The sequence below is a fragment of the Emys orbicularis genome, chromosome 20 (assembly GCF_028017835.1).
Source record: "Emys orbicularis isolate rEmyOrb1 chromosome 20, rEmyOrb1.hap1, whole genome shotgun sequence".
Taxonomy (NCBI): domain Eukaryota; kingdom Metazoa; phylum Chordata; order Testudines; family Emydidae; genus Emys; species Emys orbicularis.
Genome location: NC_088702.1, coordinates 17,656,272 through 17,678,621, shown reverse-complemented (window position 1 = coordinate 17,678,621; position 22,350 = coordinate 17,656,272). Strand labels below are relative to the sequence as shown.

General features: G+C 51.6%; 1 protein-coding gene across 1 annotated transcript; it reads left to right on the top strand.

Annotated features, from left to right (window-relative positions):
- The first annotated feature begins 15,329 nt into the window (after nt 1–15,329).
- Nucleotides 15,330–19,981, top strand: LOC135892176 (kallikrein-14-like). The gene is made up of 5 exons (XM_065419888.1): nt 15,330–15,375; nt 16,022–16,178; nt 17,909–18,162; nt 19,021–19,160; nt 19,829–19,981. The coding sequence occupies exons 1-5, from the start codon at nt 15,330–15,332 to the stop codon at nt 19,979–19,981; spliced, it is 750 nt and encodes a 249-aa protein (XP_065275960.1).
- The last annotated feature ends 2,369 nt before the right edge of the window (nt 19,982–22,350 follow it).

The following is a 22,350-nucleotide window of genomic DNA, read 5'->3' as shown; positions in this document are numbered from 1 at the left end:
GGAGAAGGGGAAGGGAGGGGGAAGGGGCAGGGAAGGGGCGTGGCCTTGGGAAGAAGGGGTGGGGTGGGGGTCTTTGCTCTGCGTACAACATTCACTCCATGGGGAAACAACTGGCTCCCCAGAGCCACATTCACTCCCTGTAGCCGCTGTACATTTCTCATGAAAGGAGGCTGGAAGAATTTTGCTTGTTTCAGCCAGCAAAGCAAAGGCTCCCACCCTGTGAACACACTCGGGGGCACATAGCAGGGTGAAGGGCAATTTAAGCTACAGGATGATGCTGGCACAAGAACTGGACAGATTTAGGAGCACGCTTGTATGACAGGATTGCTTGTGATGGTGGGGGGTAGGGTGCACTTGTGGTTTAGCTCTCATGTTCCTAACACTCATGCTTCAGGGCTTCAGGTGGCCATCAGCAGGGGTCAGGAAGGGATTTTGTGCCCCAAAATAGTTTTTTTTTTTTAAATCTTCTTCTGAAGCATGAGGGGTGGCTACGTCTGGAGATGGGATGCTGGGCAGGAGCCAGTGCTCTGCGATGGCACCGAGCCTGATCTCTCTCAGGCACTTGGCTGGCTGGTTACTGTTCCCATGCTTAGGGTCTAGCTGCTCATCAGATGTGGGGCAAGTGAGGATTTTTCCTCCAGGTCAGATTGGCAGGGACCTTGGGGTTTTTTTTCTCCTTCCTCTGCGGCGTGTGGGTGTGGATTATTGGGGCGTATCGCGTTTCCCTGCGGCACCTCGGTTCCTCCTAATCTCCTCCTGTGGCATATCACAGCCTAGCCTCCTGGTCTCACTTCAGTGGGCGAGTTTAGTGTGGGGGTGCCGGGTGGGGCTGGGGGGGCCTGTGCTACCCAGAGTTAGACCATCTGGTGATCCCTCTTAAACTCTGTGAATCCCGTGGGGGAAACAAGCCCAAGTAACAGCTGGCCACTGCGGCTTTGTTAGGTTCCGGTGGTGCTTGCAACAGAACATGGTGAGCATCACCAGAACTCTCACAGACTATTTAAAGGAACATCGTCCAATTTCTATAAACTGGGATTTTCTTTAAAAAAAAACAACGAACCAAAGTTTTTCAAACACCGCTCTCCAAAAACGGTTCATGTTTGAACCCACAAAACGGAAACACTTGTCAAAATGTTGGGAGAGGGGGAGGATTACAAGATTCCTTTTCCATTTTTCCTACTAGCCATGCCATGGTTCCCTTCTGGATTTGCACCCAGGAGCGGCCGTGTAAATTGGATACATCCCTGTGTTGCTAACGGAAAACTGGCATTACCCCGGGAGGCTTGGAAATGTGCTGTGGTGAGAAAATGAGGCTGGAAAAAGATGAATTAGCAAATAAATTGTTTTCTGCGCTAATTATGTCCTCTAATCATCCCTGCCAGAACATTCATTCATTGTAGGTGGCTGTGGCTGGAAAGATGCAGCTCTCTGCAAGGTTGAGTGGAAGGACTTTTTTGAAAGGTTTATTGGCGCATCTGTGTGTTATTCAGAGGTACCATTTCTGTGGCTCTGGGCGTGCCGCTGAACCCTGGACATCCATTCTCTGTCCAACACAATTCAACAGCCTGATCAATCTGGAGGCAAATATAAAATTGTCGCTGGTAAAATTTGCAGATGACATGAACACCAGTGGATTTTGCAGATCGCTGGCAATTCCGAAAAATCAGGGAAAAAATCGTTATGGGTGAAACTGAAATGGAAAATTCTGGAAATTTCCGGCAAATCCAAAAGTGAGGGGAAATATTATTTGGCATCAAACCAAAAATGAAAAATTGGGACATTTTTAGCAAATCAAAAATTTGTGGGAAAAACAAATCATTTGGGGTGAAACTGAAAACTTTTGAAATTTTCTGCAAATTAAAAAGGCAGGAAAAAATGTTGCAGGTCAAGCAACGTGTTTCATTTTGACCCTTTTAAATTATTCTCGATTGGTTTGTTTTTTTTAATAAACTGAAGGACATTTTGAAATGAGAAGTTGTTTCAACCAAAAAAATTGAAAGGTTTTGTTTGAAAAATGTCCAAAGGAAACATTTTGATTCTTCACAATTTTTTCTTTCTTTTTTTGCTCTCTATTGAAACAATTCAGCGAAACAGACATGAATCCAACCTACATTTCAGAGTTGCTGAATCAGTATTTTTTGCCAAAACAAGTTTTGGCTGAAAAATTTCAACCAGCTCTAAAAATGATAAAGGCAGGGTCAGTTCTATACCTCTATGGATCGCAGGGTAAACTGGGCATAATCAAAGGAGATTTAATAGAGACATACACAAGGTCATAAGAACAGACACACATGGGTAGACCAATGGTCCATGTAGCCCAGTATCCTGTCTTCTGACAGTGACTAGTGCCAGGTGCTTCAGAGGGAATGAACAGAACAGGGCAACTACTGGTCCATCCCATCGTCCAGTCCCTGAGGCTTAGGGACACCCAGAGCACGGAGCTGCATCCCTGATCATCTTGGCTAATAGCCATTGATGGACCTATCTCCAGGAACTCATTTAATTCTTTTTTGAACCCAGTTAGACTTTTGTCCTTCACAACATCCCCTGGTGACGAGTTCCACTGGTTGATTGTGCATTGAGTGAAGAAATACCTCCTTACCTTTGTTTTAAACCTGCTGCCTAGTAAATCTAGGAACCAAGGACAACGGTCACACGTACAGGCTCTGTCCTGGACCCTGAAAAGGACTCGGGAGACCTGGTGGGAACTAGCCGAGCATGGACTCCTGTGTGGTAGTGATTAGGTGCGAAGAGTCTGGGTACAGAACTGGTCAGACCCACACTGGAATGTTGCGTCCAGTTCTAGCGTCGGCATTTTTAAGACGGTTAAAAAATTGGTGGGGGGGGGGTGCAGAGAGGAGCCATGGAAATGATCCGAGGCTGGGGTGGGGGACACCTTACCGTGAAGGACTGGAAGAGTTTGAGCTGCTCAGCTGATCAAAGAGAAGATCGAGAGGTGACTTGATCACCATGTAAAAATACCTTCACGGGGAGAAAATGTGGGGTACCAAAGAGCTCTTTAATCGAGTGAGGAAAGAACAAGAACCAACAGCAGGAAGTTAAAGCCAAGCGAAATCCAGTTAGAAAAAAGGCATCATTTTGTAACAGGAAGGGTGATCCCCGCCTCTTCCCCCTGTGTCCCTGCCCCCTGGACCTCCCACCCAGGGCAAGTAGAGGGTCCGTGCTGAAGCTCTCCACAGCTGCCCACGTGGCTCATACCATGGCTGGGCTGTGGCCGGAGATAGAGGGCAGACAGAGGCATGGTGCAGAGCCAAAGTCAGGAATCAGAGCCAAGGGTCAGAACTGAGCTACCCGAATCGAGGCAATGCAGGGTCAGGGCTGGGAACAAGCAGGTAAGGAGCTGTCTGCTGACTCTTCCCACCAAGCAGACTAGCTGCACTCACTTGTTAGGTCGCCCGGAGACTGGCCCTGATTCCTGACAGCTGCTCTAACCATTGTACCATCCCCTCTTTCCAGCCAGCTGTTGTCAAAGCCTTGATCTGGTCTGGTCACACACTAGATCTAAGCATAAAATCCTCTCTCTGGCTGGTTGCAACATCACACGACTTTACTTTTTAGAATCCAGAACGAAACCACACAAGCCCCAAAAACAGAGTGAGACGAAGCAGGCTGCTCCCGGAGGTGGCGAGGCCCAACTCACCCCCACCTTGCTCTAGGCTGGCTCTTTGCAGACCAACTCAGATTGCAAGCTTCCCTACTGAGCCCCCCAGGAAAACCTCTTGCAAATTAAAACAATCGGTTGTCACGTGAACACAGTTTTCCATACACCACAAGATCTTGCTAAGAGAGCATTAGTTTGAGCTTGTTGGGTGTGACCGTGTATCTTGAAATGATACCTTCCCCATGCTTCTTTTCTCGTCCCTCCCAGCCGCGCCCCATCATTATGGGATCTTGGCCAGATCTAAATGTTGAGGGATTGGGACGGTGGCGTGTGTAGCTGTGCCTGCATTGTGTCACACTCAGCTCACCCAGTCCTCGTGGAACCGGCTGCGGGGAGCTCCGTCGGCACGCCCATTGCGGCTGCACTGTCACCCCTTTGGCCCGAGTGGCACACCCAGATTTGGGGCCTGGCACACTTGTGCCCGGCAGGAAGAATTGCTGCCGTGAGTCAGTTCTTGGGGGAATCTGGTTCATTCCCCAAAGACCATCCCCACAGACCTGCTTTCCTGAGCACAGTAGGCCATTCCCTGGCTCGGAAATCCCCACGCCTACCCCTCAAGAGGTCCTATGCCCAAAGAGCTCCATCTCTCATTTCCTCCCAGGGTCTCCATCGCAACTCCTGCCTCCCATGCGCACTGGCTGCTGCCGAATCGCCTCGTCCCTGCATCTGCAACCAGAGAGCTCTCTCACCCCACACGGCTCCTAGCGTGAGTGCTTGCCCTATGCCAGAGGAAGGGTGGGACGAGCACCCACTCCACACAGGGGCGGCTCCAGGCACCAGCACAGCAAGCGCATGCCTGGGGCGGCAAGCCGCGGGGGGGCGGCCTCTCAGTCGCTGTGAGGGCGGCAGTGAGGCCGCCTTCGGCGGCATGCCTGCGGCCGGTCCCGCAGATTCAGTGGCAATTCGGCGGCGGGTACGCCGAAGGCGCGGGACCGGCGGACCTCCCGCAGGCATGCCGCCGAATCAGCGTGACCAGCGGACCTCCCGCAGGCGCACCGCCGAAAGCCGCCTGACTGCCGTGCTTGGGGCGGCAAAAAACATAGAGCCGCCCCTGACTCCACAGCCTCCTGTTCCCAACCAGTCCTCCACAGGAGCTCAGCCACTGATCTCAGCCAAACCCATAGGTACCCAGGGAGCAGCGACCGGAGAACTCAGCCTCTCACAGGGCATCAGGGGACCTGATGGGCTAGGTATCTGCTGGGGGGGTTGAGACCTAGAGATCAATCTATCTATCCCCATACACCCCCTCTATCTATCTATCTATCTATCTATCTATCTATCTATCTATCTATCTATCTATCTATCTATCTATCTATCTATCTATCCATCCCCAGGCACCCACTTTCTCTTTCTCTCTCTCGCTCTCTCTCTCTATCTGCCACTCTAGCGCACTGAGATACATGTCCAGGCACTGAACAGTTAAAGGAAATAAACAAGGCAAAGACCCTGTTAGCTCATCCAGACCCCTCTCCCCAGTGCCCACTCTAGGATGGCTCCCAATCACATTCTGTCTTCTCTCTTAGGCTGTTTTAGGGGCCAGATCCCGACCTGTTGTCTGGAGTCCCATGGAGCTACGGCTGATAAACCCCAGCTGGGCTCTGGCCCATTGACTCAGCTGGGGGTCTGGCCCCATTCACTCCAGTGGAGCTACAGCCCATTGACCCCAGCTCCCTGGTCCCATTGACTCCACTTCTCTTAACAATAATTATTTATTATTATTACATTTCACGCAATCACTTTATTTATTCATTGCTGCACCAGTGCCTCGACACAATGAAGGATGAGTTCCCCTTTGTAAAGAAAACGGGAGTCTGAACTCTTTGTTTTGTATGCAATACGCACCTGATCACCCCACTCATTTCAGGACAGAATGGCTGAGTGACGTTCGAGTGGTCTTAGGAGTTAAAAGACTATTGGTTAATTAGTTTCCGTTTTTTAAATACTGACCTTCCTTCCCCAGATTCACATTCTGAGCAGTTCGTGGTTTTTTTCCGACCCCTCTTGCTTACAAACTACCATCTGTAGACAGTAATTAGTGAGATTTCAAGGAGGTCTCTGGGGTTCTGTGATTCTTTTGTTAAATAACAAAAAGGAAAAAATAGTACATTTTTATGGCATAAATGTTTGATGTATGTCATGTTTAGCTGGTGAAGATCAGCACTCAGCCGGGACACGCCTAGCTGTTTATGATGCGGAGAGTTTTACGAAGGAGGCTGTGGACAGCTGGCCTCTCTTACGGTTTTCTGAAAAGCTGGCCAGAAACTGGAATTTCTCTTGAGGGGGGAATTCCAAACTTTTGAATTTTGTTTTCATTCCAAATTGGAACAAAAACGTGAAATTTCCCCTGAACAAAGATTCCGAACATTTTGTATTTTGAACCTTCTAAACATTTCACTTTGACAATGACAAATGGTCATTGTGCGAAAGTAAAACATTTTGTTTCTGTGATGTTGAATCATTTCAATTTCATATAATAAAAGTGTTACGTTCCCATCATGTTGAAACATAAGATAGTAAATGTCGTATATATAATATTAAATACAACGTATAAATATAACATCATAAAATGAACACTGTATATTATATTTATGGTCACATGTTTTTGTTTTATATGATATTATATTCCTATTAATATTAACTATCGTATAAAAGACTGAATTCAATTGTATGTAATGTTGTTGTAGCTGTATTGGTCCCAGGATATTAGAGAGATAAGGTGGGTGAGGTAATATCTTTTATTGGACCAACTTCTGTTGGGGAGAGAGCCAAGCATTCGACCTACGCAGAGCTCTTCTTCAGGATAAATTCATGGAAATGACACAGTCAAAGCAAAACAGATGCAATTACCAAAATGCAACATTTTCACCTTACCAGTACAAAACCAGAACGTCAGCATAAGTCGTTTAGACTTTTCCCCATTGAAAATTACGTCAGAAGAGAACCATTCCCGTGAAACGTCTGGATTTCAATAAAACACCATGTCCAATGGAAACCGCTCTTCAGAATTTTTCTGCCAGCTCTAGGTGTCTGTGTTGTGTGATAGTTACTGCAGCCAGGAAGGATGCGCCTCTGGGCAGAGGTGTGAAACATATGCCATGGTGGCTATCTTAACTTTTTATTTCCTTGCTTATGTGTTAGGTATGCGTAGGCAGCCCTTTAAATAGCTTGTGAGCCCTCTAGTGGTACTCACCATGTGGTTTAGAAGCCTCTGCACATGTAGCTTGGGCAGGCCACTTTGTGTGTATTTAGTGAACAGGCTTATCTGGGGTTGTCTTCCTCTTGTTTTCTTTTGTGACGAGTGATAGACACACCAACAGTGTGTCATTATGGTGTCTTTGTTCTTTACCCCAACAGCTATGTACGGCATAGTGTTTTTGTGTACAATAACAGTAATGATAGACTACAGCTAAGCCTGGAAGGATCAGATTTTTATCAGTAAATGTCAGTAAAAACCTCGATTCCCCAAACACACCGAGAGCTACAAAAACACACTGCTTTGATAATAACAGCAATGTACAGATCATTAAAATGCGGCTTGAGGACTCATTGGAGTTGAGTTGAAGGCTAGTTTCTTTGTCTAGTTTGGCGTGCACTGGTGAGAACTGGTGTTTTAATGGTTAGAACTCTTTAACGCTTGAAATCCCAACGTCTACTGTTGGTAAATCACTACCGTCCCGCCCCACCCTGCCTTCCCCCAACGGTGAACATTTACCGTGCTCTACAGAATTTTTTTTAAAAACGCTGAAAAAGAAACCTCGATATCATCCACCAAAATTATACAAAATAAATATCGGATTTCCCAAGCTGAACAACAGGCTAACTCGCGGCAAGGGGTTTTTGTCCCCTGGGATGCTGATTTCTCTATGGGCAAAAGAAATAAGACACAATCCATTCCTAATGGTATGTGTGTCTGGGGGGCTCTCTCAGGCCTCCCCTTTAGTGCAGTGCATGGCCCAGGATCAGCACTAAGCAAATAATAATGGGGTGCCGAAGAGAGCCGATGGCCGGTGGCGTAATGGGGGTGGAATGGCTGCTGTTGAAATAGCACTGTGGTAAACAACTGGTGGTGGATCTTTCTTTCTTTCTTTCTTTCTTTCTATCTTCACCCTGGTCTACATTTAAAATTAAGATCAACCCAGCTACATCACTCAGGGATGTAGAAAAATTCACACTCCTGATCACCATAGTTAAGCCAATTTAACCCCTGATGTAGATGGGGCAAGGCCAATGGAAGAATTCCTCCTTCAACCTAGCTACCCCCAGTCGGGGAGGTGGATTACCTGTATCAACAGAAAACACTCTTCTGTTGATCTAGGAAGCGTCTACACTACAGCAGCATGAACCTCCATAGTGTAGACATGGCTTCTTTCTTTCTTTCTTTCTTTTTCTTTCTTTCTTTCTTTCTTTCTTTCTTTCTTTCTTTCTTTCTTTCTTTCTTTCAGCAATATGTAGCCCTTGCTCAATCTGCGACTCTAGCCAAACTAGAGCAATACTCTCATAAGGTTAATTAAAGAGGGGGGAAATAGCCGACACCTCATCATTAGGAGATTAACAATGGCAACAGAGGCGTCACCTCGCCCATAAAGCCACCCAGCTGCCCCAGGGGGAGGCAGTGATAGGGTGCAGTGCAGTTAAAAGCAGCACCACCCGCGGAAGGGGTAGGAGAGCCGTGTGTGGGGATAGGAAAGGAGACCAGGGTTGGTTCTGCCAGGCTTCCATGCAAGATTTGGGGTGAGTTTGCAGCCGCTCGTTGCCTTTGGAGCTGCTCTCCAGGATACGGCCAGACCCACCTGCTGGATTCTCTGCAGGAGGTCGAGAGAGCTCCTGCCCGCGCCGGGACATACAGCTAGGACACAGCCATCCCTGCTCTCGAGGCGACAGACGAGGGGCTGGTGAGCACTTGGCCCTCGCGGGGAGCAGCCTGAGACGTAGAACGGGCTGGGAACAACGGTAAAGGGGCCTGGGCTTTGCTCAGAGGGAAGGATTTGGGGGGGGAGCTATTGGTGGGGGAGGCGGAGGGCTGGGGCCGACTGTGCGCTGGGTGAAAAAGTCCTTCCTTGTGTTTGTTTTAAACCCACTGCCTGTTAATTTCATTGGGTGACCCCTGGTACTTGTGTTATGTAACGGGGTAAATAACACTTCCTTCTTCACTTTCTGCCCACCAGTTACGCTTTTATAGCCCTCCACCATATCCCCCCTTAGTCGTCTCTTTTCCAAGCTGAACAATCCAAGTCCTTTTCATCCCTCCTCATACGGAAGCTGTTCCACACCCCTCATCATTTTTGTTGCCCTTCTCTGTACTTTTTCCAATTCCGATCTATCTAGTTTTCAAATGGGGCGACCAGAACTGCAGGCAGGATTCAAGGTGTGGGTGTACCGTGGATTTAGACAGTGGCATTAAGATATTTTCTGTCTCCGTCTCTCTCCCGTTCCTAATGGTTCCTAGCGTTCTCTTTGCTTTTCTAGCTGCTGCTGCCCACTGAGTGGATGTTTTCCAGGAACTATCCACCATGACTCTAAGCTCTCTTTCTTGAGCGGTAACAGCTATTTTAGATCCCATCACTTTGTATGTATAGAGGGGACTATGTTTTCCAATGGGCATTTCTTTTCCCTAATCAAATGGATTTCATTTGCCATTTTGTTGCCCAGTCACCCAGTTTTGTGAGATCCCTTTGTAACTCTTTGCAGTCAGCTTTCGATTTAATTATTTGGAGTAATGTTATCTATCTATCTATCTATCTATCTATCTATCTATCCCCATATGCCCCATCTATCTATCTATCTATCTATCTATCTATCTATCTATCTATCTATCCCCATACGCCCCATCTATCTATCCCCATACGCCCCATCTATCTATCTATCCCCATACGCCCCCTCTATCTATCTATCTATCTATCTATCTATCTATCTATCTATCTATCTATCTATCTATCCCCATACTCCCCATCTATCTATCTATCTATCTATCTATCTATCTATCTATCTATCTATCTATCTATCTATCTATCCCCATACGCCCCATCTATCTATCCCCATACGCCCCATCTATCTATCTATCCCCATACGCCCCCTCTATCTATCTATCTATCTATCTATCTATCTATCTATCTATCTATCCCCATACTCCCCATCTATCTATCTATCTATCTATCTATCTATCTATCTATCTATCTATCTATCTATCCCCATACGCCCCATCTATCTATCCCCATACGCCCCCTCTATCTATCTATCTATCTATCTATCTATCTATCTATCTATCTATCTATCCCCATACTCCCCATCTATCTATCTATCTATCTATCTATCTATCTATCTATCCCCATACGCCCCATCTATCTATCTATCTATCTATCCCCATACTCCCCCTCTATCTATCTATCTATCTATCTATCTATCTATCTATCTATCTATCCCCATACGCCCCATCTATCTATCTATCTATCTATCCCCATACTCCCCCTCTATCTATCTATCTATCTATCTATCTATCTATCTATCTATCTATCTATCCCCATACTCCCCCTCTATCTATCTATCTATCTATCTATCTATCTATCTATCTATCCCCATACGCCCCATCTATCTATCTATCTATCCCCATACTCCCCCTCTATCTATCTATCTATCTATCTATCTATCTATCTATCTATCCCCATACGCCCCATCTATCTATCTATCTATCTATCCCCATACGCCCCATCTATCTATCTATCTATCTATCTATCTATCTATCTATCTATCTATCTATCTATCTATCTATCCCCATACTCCCCCTCTATCTATCTATCTATCTATCTATCTATCCCCATACTCCCCATCTATCTATCTATCTATCTATCTATCCCCATACTCCCCATCTATCTATCTATCTATCTATCTATCTATCTATCTATCTATCTATCTATCCCCATACGCCCCATCTATCTATCTATCTATCTATCCCCATACTCCCCCTCTATCTATCTATCTATCTATCTATCTGTGATGGGGATCCCGGGGTGCAACCTGGAACAGGGGTCAGGACCGGCTCCAGGCACCAGCTGAGTAAGCTGGTGCTTGGGGCGGCAGACTGTTCGAGGCGGCATTCTGTCCAATCCTAGGGCGGCATGGCCGCTTTTTTTTTTTTTTTTTTTTTTGTTCTTGTTCCGCTCCGGCCGCCCTGTAGGGGGCGGCAGCGCGGAGAACCAGAGCACCCTGCAGGGCAGTCCTCTTCCTTCCCTCCCCGCCGACCGGAGCGGAGCCCTCGCGGCAGGCGGCAGGAGGCGGCGCAGTGGGAGGGGCCGCGTGGCAGCGCATCTGCTATAGCCCTGGCCGCCCCCTTCTCTCTCTCTCCCGCCCACTCCCTCCCCCTCCTCCCCCCCCCAGCCGGTCCCCCTACACCCGCGCTCCGGCCGCGCCGCAGGTTTTTTTTTTTTTGCTTTGCCGTTCTGGCCGCCCCGTTTTTGTTTTTTTTTGGCTTGGGGCGGCCAAAAAGCCAGAGCCGGCCCTGACAGGGGTACTGCTGAGCCCTCTGTCCCACCAGCCTGGGCTCCCTCTCACACTGTGATGCTGATGTCAAGCCACGAACCTCTGACAGGCCCTGCACTCACACAGCCATCCCCAGGCTGGGACACACCCACCCGAGTTACATGAATGGTCTCCCAGCCACTTATGAACCACCAATAGGGAGGCTCCAGCCAATTCCCCCCACTCCAGCCTTGCACCCCAGGACGGTACCGTCTTGCATGGGTCAGAAGCCGGGCCAGTGGAAGCTCAGTACTTAGTTCTCCACTTGGTCAAAGGAAAGTGGACACGCCCCAGTCTTGGCAACCCAAGCAGATTTCTCAAGCACTTTACACAAACTCTCTGGTAAGGATAAAACATTTAAATAAGTTTATTAGCTACAGAGAGATTAATTTTAAGTGATTCTAAGTGGTAGTCGTAAAGATCAGAGATAGTTACCATAAGGCAGTACAATGTAAACATGCATTCTAAAGCCTAAACGTTTAGTCTAGGCAAGAGATGACTCAAACAGCTTTTCTCACCCTGGCAGATGGTACAAGCCGTACTCCTGGGGGAATTCTGCACCAAAACATTAACAATTCTGCGCACAATATTTTAAAATTCTGCACATTTTATTTGTCAAAATAACACTATAGAATCACGCCAGTTTCAATTATTTTGGTAATTTATTTTTAGCAAGTATGTCTGTAACAATACAGACACACACAAAAATTTCCCCAGGAGTAGAGTTAAAGAAACCCCTATGACAGCCCAGTTCCTGTTTCTCTGCCCCCTTCCCCTCGAGAGCCCAGCAGGGGAGCCAGAAACTCACACCCCCTCCTCTCCAGAGCCCAGCCACGCGGGTTGCCAATTTCTGACCAAACAAAACTGAACCCAGGTGTTGTGTTGGGGCGGGGGGGGGGGGGGGACTGAGGATGCCACTGTGTCTCTTTTATACTTTCTCCCAGCTTGCTGGAAAGATCTTTGCTGTGACATCAGGAGCGCCGCCAGCTTTTCTGCCGCCCTAGGCGGCGGAAGGTCCCACCCCGAAATTCCACCCCCCATAGAGGCGGCGGAAGGTCCCGCCGCCAAAATACCACCACAGTCGCGCTCCCCAAATTGTAGTGCCCTAGGTGACCGCCTAGGTCGCCTAATGGGTTGCGCCGGCCCTGTGTGACATGTGTTATAATCCGCCACCACGGCATAAGGGCCTTCTCCGAGAAGTCTATAGGATAGTGGATTGGGTATTGTTGAGCCATTAACATTGTCTGGCTATTGATGGCTACTGCTTTGTTGTAACTGAAAGGCAGGCTGTGGGCGTCTCCCAACCTCACAACATAGCTCAGTAGCACATGTAGCAATACCCCAGAACCTCACCTACAAGGCTAGCACATCCAGTCCAACAGGAGATTAACGTTCGACTGAACAAGTCTTGAAAACAACACTTCACAAGGCACGCATGGTACAAAACAGATCATAATTATAAGCCAGTGGTGAATGTGGGGGCTCCAGGGTGCTGCTTTGAGGTACACCCTGTCACACTATCCCCATACACTCTATCTATCTATCTATCTATCTATCTATCTATCTATCTATCTATCCCCGTACACCTCCTCTATCTATCTATCTATCTATCTATCTATCTATCTATCTATCTATCTATCTATCCCCATACACTTCATCTATCTATCTATCTATCTATCTATCTATCTATCCCCACACACACCCTTTATCTATCTATCTATCTATCTATCTATCTATCTATCTATCTATCTATCTATCTATCTATCCCCATACACCTCCTCTATCTATCTATCTATCTATCTATCTATCTATCTATCTATCCACACACACACTCTTTATCTATCTATCTATCTATCTATCTATCTATCTATCTATCTATCTATCTAGTCAATGGAATCGCTAAAAGATCCAAGCATTGAGGACAGGTGGTGCCCAGGAGTATAACAGGAAAAAGGGGACAAGGGTGAGAAAGGGGAGATTTCTGTTCTCCTGGAAGGCAAAGGGCCTCTGGGGAAGGGACTAGCTCATGGTTCTGTGTCTGTACAGCACCTAGTGCCATCGGTCCTGGGCCCTACCTGATGCTCGGAGATGCTACCGTAATACACCTAATATATAACAACGATAAATACAGGCAGCAAGGGAATTCCCTCTGTGAAGGAAAAGCTGATGGCAAGCCTCAGGAACATTGCTGTAGCCATGAAATGAATCAAGCTCTGAAACACGGCCCAAGAGAAGTCCAAGTACCATGGGTTCCAAAGGGGTACGGAGTTGGGTTAGTACTCAGGACACCTGGGTTGTAATCTCTTCTCAGCCATACCGGGGGCCACTCAGTTGTCTTGTCTGTGCCTCAGTTTCCCCCATGTGTAGAACAGGGATCATGATACCAGCAAGAGCTGGTCAGCAAATGCCCATTCATTGAAATCAAAACTCGCCATGGAAGCAGCTTGATTGTGACAAAGTTTGGCTGGATTCATGCCTTGTTTCCTGGCCGCTCGCCTGCTGGGCTACCTCAGAGTCAGGGAGACCAGGACAGCCAGGGTCTGCAGCACAATGGGGCCGGATCTCAGCTGGGGCAGGGCCTGTCTCTCGCTGTGTCTGGGCAGTGCCCAGCACAACAGGGCCCTGATCTCAGCCCGGACAGGGACTGTCTCTCACTGCATGTCTGGGCAGCGCCCAGCATGATGGGGCCCTGATCTCACAGGGAGGAGTGTTGTGATGAGGTCACCTAGGAATCGGGTCAGGATTCTCCCCTGCTGTCTCGCACCCGTTAGACTCGGCAGATGCAGAAAGCTTATAGCCCATCCGAACGCCCCCACTTGGAGCAGGTGAATAATGCCAGGGGCAGGGGAGAGCCGCCACCAGGGGGCAGAGAGAGGAGAGGAAGAGGAGGGAGCAGGAGCTGCTGGGCAGCCTGGTGCAGAGAAATGTGTCTGGGTAGTGCCATGTGAGCCCAGAAAGGAGGGAGGGCGTGAGAGAGCCGCTGGCTTCAGAGAGGTCAAGGCGAGCAAGGAGATGGTGGCAGAGCTTGGCAGCGTGGAGAGAGAGGAGCCGGACTGGAGCTTTGATTGCCTGGGTCATGTGGGGCCAATGACTGGTTGCTGGCCCGGGGGATGTGTGCTTGAGTACTAGGGAGAAAGGACTGTGCACCAGACCATGGGGCATCCACCATGCGACCCTCGGAGAGCAACTGCTGATAAGATCACTTGGGTTTGGATCTAATTGTGACCTGAGGGCACCTTCAGATCCACACAGGATGCTGGTGGCAAAGGTGCTTTCATCCCACACACGTTAGTGGGCTCCACAGAGGAATACCTGAAATTGATCGGGGGGGCGGGGAGGAGCCACACTGCAATGACGCTGGAGGCGGGGCATCCACACTGCAATGACGCTGGAGGCGGGGCATCCGCACTGCAATCAATTCTAGGGGCGGAGCATCCAGCCTGCTATTGGTTTAGGAGAATTGTGGGGCCACAGTAATTGACTTTAAGAGTCAGATTTGGTGGGGGTGGAAAGAAGCGAATTGGTCTGGAGGAGGGGCAAAAGGGAGGGCTGTTTTGGGGATGCAGGTGGGAGAGATTGGGGAGGTCAAGGGGTGTTTCTTCAGAACCCTGAGATTGTGGCTTGGGGGCAGAGAGGCTGGGGGCTGGGGCTTAGGATGGGGGAGACATTTCAATGTTTCCTAAGCGATTTGCCACCACCACTGAATTTCAGCTCGAGGGGACATTTCAAAATTTTGGTTTTCGTGGCAACAAATATTTGAGATTTCCTGCCAGGAAGAAAATTCCCAACTTGCTGCAGCCGTACGGCGAGGGAGGAACGTGGTGGGAAGGTGACACAAAGGAACGTGGCGGTGCCAGATCACGACCGTCTTCTCCTGGGCGACGCTTTGCCAGAGGGACCCGGGTGGTGTTGGGGCTCAGCCAGGGAGTGGCTTGCGGGAGGCACAGGAGACGATGCGATAGCTGGGGCTGTGAGCACGGGCAGGGCTGTGGGCATAGCCAGTGCCACGGGAGGAGCAGGGGCAAAGCAGTTGTGGGTGGAAAGGAGGAATCCCTGCTCTCCTGAATGATGCCCATTTGATCCCCCACTTAGTGACTTGGCAGAGAGACCGGCTTCAATAAAGTCCTTTAGCAGGATGGCTATGGAGCTGCTGAACATCGTGTTGCTGCTAGTACCGGCAGGTAGGAGGGAGTGTGTGTGTGTGTGTGTGTGTGTGTGTGTGTGTGTGTGTGTGTGTGTGTGTGTGTGTCCCTGCTGGAGGGGATGAGCCCTGCTCTGTGTGTGTGTGTGTGTGTGTGTGTGTGTGTGTGTGTGTGTGTGTCCCTGCTGGAGGGGATGAGCCCTGCTCTGTGTGTGTGTGTGTGTGTGTGTGTGTGTGTGTGTGTGTGTGTGTGTGTGTGTGTGTGTGTGTGTGTCCGTCCCTGCTGCCCCCTGCTGGAGGGGATGAGCCCTGCTCTGTGTGTGTGTGTGTGTGTGTGTGTGTGTGTGTGTGTGTGTGTGTGTGTGTGTGTGTGTGTCCCTGCTGCCCCCTGCTGGAGGGGATGAGCCCTGCTCTTTGTGTGTGTGTGTATGTATAGTACTCTTCAGCCCTCCTTTGCTTGCATTTATCATGTGGGCCAATTCCCCCTCACTCCCCCTGGAGTAAATCAGGAGTAACTCCACTGCAGTCAATGGGGCTGGCTCATTATAAAACTGGTGTGAGACTAGAACCAGGCCCTTAGTTTTTATTTGCAACTGTCTACACACACACACACACACACACACACACACACACCTACCTCCCCCGGCTCCAGTGTTGCAGTGCTGTGTGTTGCTCTTCCCTTGCAGTGATCGCACAGACGGACACGCGGATTGTTGGGGGCTACCCCTGTGAGAAAGCCCAGCCCTGGCAGGCCGCGATCTTCGATTTAAACCGGCTGTACTGCGGAGGGGTGCTCATCAACAAGGAGTGGGTGATGACGGCTGCTCACTGCAGACTGCCTGGGTAGGTCTGGGGGAGGGGTGTCCCTGCTGACCCCTGCTGGAGGGGATGAGCCCTGCTCTGTGTGCAGCGCCCGGCACGACGGGGCCCTGATCTCGGTCGGGGTCTGTGCAGCGCCCGGCACGACGGGGCCCTGATCTCGGTCGGGGTCTGTGCAGCGCCCGGCACGACGGGGCCCTGATCTCGGTCGGGGTCTGTGCAGCGCCCGGCACGACGGGGGCCCTGATCTCGCTCGGGGTCTGTGCAGCGCCCGGCACGACGGGGGCCCTGATCTCGGTCGGGGTCTGTGCAGCGCCCGGCACGATGGGGGCCCTGATCTCGGTCGGGGTCTGTGCAGCGCCCGGCACGACGGGGGCCCTCATCTCGCTCGGGGTCTGTGCAGCACCTGGCATGACAGGGGCCCGATCTCGGTCGGGGTCTGTGCAGCGCCCGGCACGACGGGGGCCCTGATCTCGCTCGGGGTCTGTGCAGCGCCCGGCACGACGGGGGCCCTGATCTCGCTCGGGATCTGTGCAGCGCCCGGCACGACGGGGCCCTGATCTCGGTCGGGGTCTATGCAGCGACCGGCACGACGGGGCCCTGATCTCGGTCGGGGTCTGTGCAGCGCCCGGTACGACGGGGGTCCTGATCTCGGTCGGGGTCTGTGCAGCGCCCGGCACGACGGGGGCCCTGATCTCGCTCAGGGTCTGTGCAGCGCCCGGTACGACGGGGCCCGATCTCGGTCGGGGTCTTTGCAGAGCCCGGCACGACGGGGCCCTGATCTCGGTCGGGGTCTTTGCAGCGCCCGGCACGGCGGGGCCCGATCTCGGTCGGGGTCTGTGCAGCGCCCGGCACGACGGGGGCCCTTATCTCGCTTGGGGTCTTTGCAGCGCCCGGCACGACGGGGCCCTGATCTCGCTCGGGGTCTGTGCAGCGACCGGCACGACAGGGGCCCTGATCTCGCTCAGGGTCTGTGCAGCGCCCGGCACGACGGGGGCCCTGATCTCGCTCGGGGTCTGTGCAGCGCCCGGCACGACGGGGGCCCTGATCTCTGTCGGGGTCTGTGCAGCGACCGGCACGACGGAGCCCTGATCTCGGTCGGGGTCTGTGCAGCGCCCGGCACGACGGGGCCCTGATCTCGGTCGGGGTCTGTGCAGCGCCCGGCACGACGGGGGCCCTGATCTCGGTCGGGGTCTGTGCAGCGCCCGGCACGACGGGGGCCCTGATCTCGGTCGGGGTCTGTGCAGCGCCCGGCACGACGGGGGCCCTGATCTCGGTCGGGGTCTGTGCAGCGCCCGGCACGACGGGGGCCCTGATCTCGGTCGGGGTCTGTGCAGTGCCCGGTACGACGGGGGCCCTGATCTCGGTCGGGGTCTTTGCAGCGCCCGGCACGACGGGGCCCTGATCTCGCTCGGGGTCTGTGCAGCACCCGGCACGACGGGGTCCTGATCTCGCTCGGGGTCTGTGCAGCGCCCGGTACGACGGGGGTCCTGATCTCGGTCGGGGTCTGTGCAGCGCCCGGCACGACGGGGGCCCTGATCTCGCTCAGGGTCTGTGCAGCGCCCGGTACGACGGGGCCCGATCTCGGTCGGGGTCTTTGCAGAGCCCGGCACGACGGGGCCCTGATCTCGGTCGGGGTCTTTGCAGCGCCCGGCACGGCGGGGCCCGATCTCGGTCGGGGTCCGGCAGCCTGCTCTCTCAGCTGTTTTGCAGTCCGTTTCCCCAGACAAGCTGCTATTTGCATTTGCTTTCAGCACCACCAACATACGGCTGGGCGAGTACAACCTGCGGCAGTTGGATGACTCCGAGCAGCGCCGGATGGCAGCGAAACTCATTCCCCACCCCAGCTACAACCCCGCCACCAAGGACAACGACATCATGCTCATCAAACTCATCACCCCCGTGCAGCTGAATAACAACGTGCACCCCATCGCACTGGCCAGCAAAGCCGCCCCGCCGGGGAGCCTCTGCCAGGTGTCTGGATGGGGCACCACCACCTCCCCCCAGCGTACGTTGACCCACGCGATACAGCAATGAACATGGGACCTCTGGGATCTTAACACATGAGCTGCTGACCCAGCTGCATTAGCCACGGCTGCAGCCCGCTCAGCCACCACTAGAGGGGGACATTGAGTCAGACATATGTCTCCTTTACCTGAGAAGGGCAGAGGGGGTATTCCAGATATTGAGAAAATTTCTCATCCTGACCCAGGAGGAAAAATTATATTTTTGTTATTTAAAAATTTCAATTCGGGGTCCATCATAACCTTTTGTTTCGATCACTTCGGAAAGTTTCCTTTCGCTTTCAAACTTTCCCCTCTTTTTTTCCCCCTAACATTTCAAAATAAAAAGTTGTTTCAACTCACGCCCCCTCCCCCTCAACATTTTCCAGTTTGAAAATGTTGCAAAACTCTCGACAATTTCGAAACTCTGTAAAAAGCGACAAAGAGTCCTGTGGCACCTTATAGACTAACAGACGTATTGGAGCATAAGCTTTCGTGGGTGAATACCCACTTCTTCAGATGAATGCTGACACTCATCTAACAAAGTGGGTATTCACCCACGAAAGCTTATGCTCCAATACGTCTGTGAGTCTATAAGGTGCCACAGGACTCTGTCGCTTTTTACAGATCCAGACTAACACGGCTACCCCTCTGATACTTCCGAAACTCTGTTATCCAAAAAAGGGTCGAGTCGGGAGAGTGGCCGAAAACTCCCCTGTTCAACAAACGGGCACGTTTCGGTGCAAAACCCGTTTATTGAGCAATTCCCCGCCTGCGTTGATTTTCCCTTTTCGTTGCCCGGGTGATGCAAATGAGAATTCAGAGCCATTTAGCGCTGAGTGTTCTTTTTCTCCTGCATCCAGCAGCATCATTCCCAGCCTTGCTGCAGTGTGCCGACATCAGAATCATCTCAGCGGCGGAATGTCGAAGAGAGTATTCCAGCTTGGTCACGGACAACATGCTGTGTGCCGGTGTGCGACAAGGAGGCATTGATTCTTGCCAGGTCTGGGGCATTGTTGCGGCTACGTTGGGTAGATGCCTGGGAAACGGGTGTCCTGTCCCGTGAAAAAATTCAGTGCTGACGAATCGCCATTTTTCAATGGGAAATTGCTTTGTCAAAACATTCCCAGCGAGCTCTACGTTTGACCTCGAGTGGCGGAAAGAGGATCAAGGACTGTAGCTGGCAGAGAATGGGTAGTGTGGGGTCTACGCCGACCCCTTCTCAGCCCCTCCCCGTGTCGTGGCAGCATGTGGGGATGGGTGTTGTAGAAAATTCCCCATGCGTGGGGCATCAGGGATCGAACCTGCCATTGCTGGGCCTTCAAGGAGGCCGAGCAACAAGGCAGGAGGCTGAATGTAGATGCGAGCAGAGGGCTACAAAGCGGGGGCAGACAGGAATATTAGGGGCAAGGTTTCAGCGCTGGAGCTGACACCACGGGTGGGGCTTCTGCCCTGCAGTTGACACTGGGGCGGGGCCAGCCTGGGTTCCGCCCAGTTCCATGCCATGTGATGCTTTATGCAAATTATTTCAGCAGTTGATTTGCATATTTGCTGCTCCCCTCTCCAAACGCATGCTTGCCTCCTTCCTCCCCACTGAGCCATTGACCCCCCCCCCCATGGGCACGTCGGGGAGGGGTATACGGCTGGTGACACACGGTTCTATCTCCACAGGGTGACTCCGGGGGTCCCCTGGTATGCGGCGGGACCCTCCAAGGCATCGTGTCGTGGGGGTTGGAGGAGTGCGCCCAACCTAACAAACCGGGTGTTTACACCAAGGTCAGCAAATACATCAACTGGATCCAGCAAACTGTACGGGGCGGGTGAGTCGCCCCGGGAGCCCCAATAAAACATGAGAGACACACCCATGCCTCCGCGTCTTCTTCCGACCTCAGAGCCCCGGGTTTCCGGGGCAACAGCGGATGCAGCGCTGCCATGGTGTTGGGGCTGGCGGCCCCTCAGTCCCCTGAGTGCATCTAGCTCTTGGGTGGAGCTGGCCAGAGAAATGGAATTTCAGTTGATTCAGAATCGGGCTCAAATCCAAAGGAAAAGTTGAACTACTGGAATTTCCTGCGCAAGGAAATGTTCCCCCGAATGTGTTTTTTTTTTTAATTGCTGGTAATACACTATTCATAGCTTCCAAGGCCAGAAGGGGGCACTGGAGAGTGGAGATCAATTCCCTACCCTGACACAGACGCTCCATGTGTGACTGTGGGCAATTAGCTTGGTGCCTCGGTTTCCCATCTATAAGCTGGAGCTCAGCGCACTGCCCAGGGGTGTTGTGAGGATAAATATTGCAACGTGCTCAGCTATTAAGAGGAGAGGGACCAAATAAGCACCTAAGATAGACAGACCCCTCGGGTGAAATATCCGTTCCAGGATGCAGGAACACCAAGAATGTGGGTCACACTCACAGGCTGGGGGGCGGTGCCCTGGAAAACAGCTACTCTCAAGGACCCAGGAGTTCTGGTGGAACCAAGAGCCCATGAGCTTCCCAGGTGATGCTCTGGCTGGAGAAGCAGAGGGCTAGCGAGTAGGAGCCAGGCAGCAGGGTCCCCTCTGGTACAGCGTCAAGAAGAGCGTGAGTGGAGACTATGCCCACCTTCGGGCCGGGGGGGGGCTGCATGTCAAACAAGACATCAAGCAATTGGGGTTCAGCAAAGAGCAGGAATGATCCAAGGGCTAGAAAACCTGCCTGAGAGCCAGACACTGAAAAGAGTTCGATCCAGCGAGTTTCTCCCAGAGAAGGTGGAGAGGTGATTAGTTCCCAGTCTATTGGCAGCACCCTGTGGAGGAGATTTTGGGGAGCAGAGGGCAGACAAAGGCAGAGCAAGGTCTGACAGCTGACAGACAAATCCAGACTGGAAACAAGGGGCAGATTTCCCCCAGCGAGGGGAATTGATCCTTGGAACGTGTGCCCCAGGGATGGGACAGATTCTCCCTCCCTTGGAGTCTTTCCATAGAGATCCATAGAGATCTAGCTCACCCACCAGATATGGGTTTGAAATCTATGAAGGGGCAGAGTTAAGGGCACACAAGCAAGGGGGCAGAGTTAAGGGCGAGACCTGGGCCTGAGGCAGGGATCCGTGGGAAAGGTTCTGCAGCCCGGGCGAGGCTGCATGGCAGAATGGTTCCTTCTGTCCTACAGATCCGTGGCCTGTTGCTCAGATGCTAGTGTAGCATCAATACACCATGGCACTGAGGGGCTTGTGCACCCTCCCCCACCCCACAACACCCACACCGCCCCTGTCTGGCAGTGAGTATCAGTATCCCCATTTTGCTGATGGGTAAACCGAGGCACAGAGTGATGACATGAATTGCCTGAGTTCACACAGGGACTGTGTGGAAGGGGAAAGAGTTGAAGCCAGATCTTATTAGGCCCAGGCCAGCGTCATAACCCCCGAGCCAACCTCCCTACAAAGACATAGACTCATTCTTGTTTATTCTGAAATTGGTCTGCCCCCATCCACTTAGCTCCTTGCAGTTGCCCAGGGCGCCATATCAGGCTGAATTCTGGCTTGTGTGTTCACCTGACGCCCCAGATTTGTCCAGCGCCCGTGGGAAAGGGTTGCCCCCGCGCCGTGTTAGAAACGGCCTTTAGCTTTCACAAGCTATAAAGCAGGGGATGGGAAATCAGCTGCTGCGGTTTATGGGAGAACTGCCCGAATCTCCCAGAATGCAATGCAGCCCATTGGTTGAAATCCTCCTAAGGCAGCTGTCCCTGGATTACCGGAGGTTGCACTAGTCTTTGAAGTCGCTAAGTGCTTCGTAAGTGGCCTGGATCCTTACAATGGCTTTCATTATGATGCAGTAGTTCTGTTCCAACTCCGACTTCCGAGGGAATGATGAAATGGAGCAAATGTCTTGCCCGCAGCGGGCCATAAAACCACGCTCATTGACTTGCCGCCAGAGTAAATGATTTCCAAGGAACACGCTTAACTAACGTGGATGATCCAGTAGAACGGGTGGGGGGGGCAATAATTTTTGCAGGGGGGCCACTCCACGAATTTTGGTAAATCATCACGGGCCGCACATTTCTACTGTATTAATGGAGGGGGTGTGGGCTCTGGGAGGGAGTTTGGTGCAGGAGGGGGCAGGGGGTTGGGGTGTAGGATGGGCTGTAGGGGCTGGGAGGGAGTTGGGTGCAGGAGGGGATTCTGACCTGGGGCGGGTGTTGGGGTGCAGGGGAGGATGCG

Bases quoted from the DNA above. Each gene is read 5' to 3' on its own strand.
- LOC135892176 (XM_065419888.1), top strand. From the start codon at position 15,330: ATGGCTATGGAGCTGCTGAACATCGTGTTGCTGCTAGTACCGGCAG. The intron at 16,179-17,908 runs GTAGGTCTGGGG...ATTTGCTTTCAG, and splicing joins GCTCACTGCAGACTGCCTGG to CACCACCAACATACGGCTGG. The intron at 19,161-19,828 runs GTCTGGGGCATT...CTATCTCCACAG, and splicing joins GAGGCATTGATTCTTGCCAG to GGTGACTCCGGGGGTCCCCT.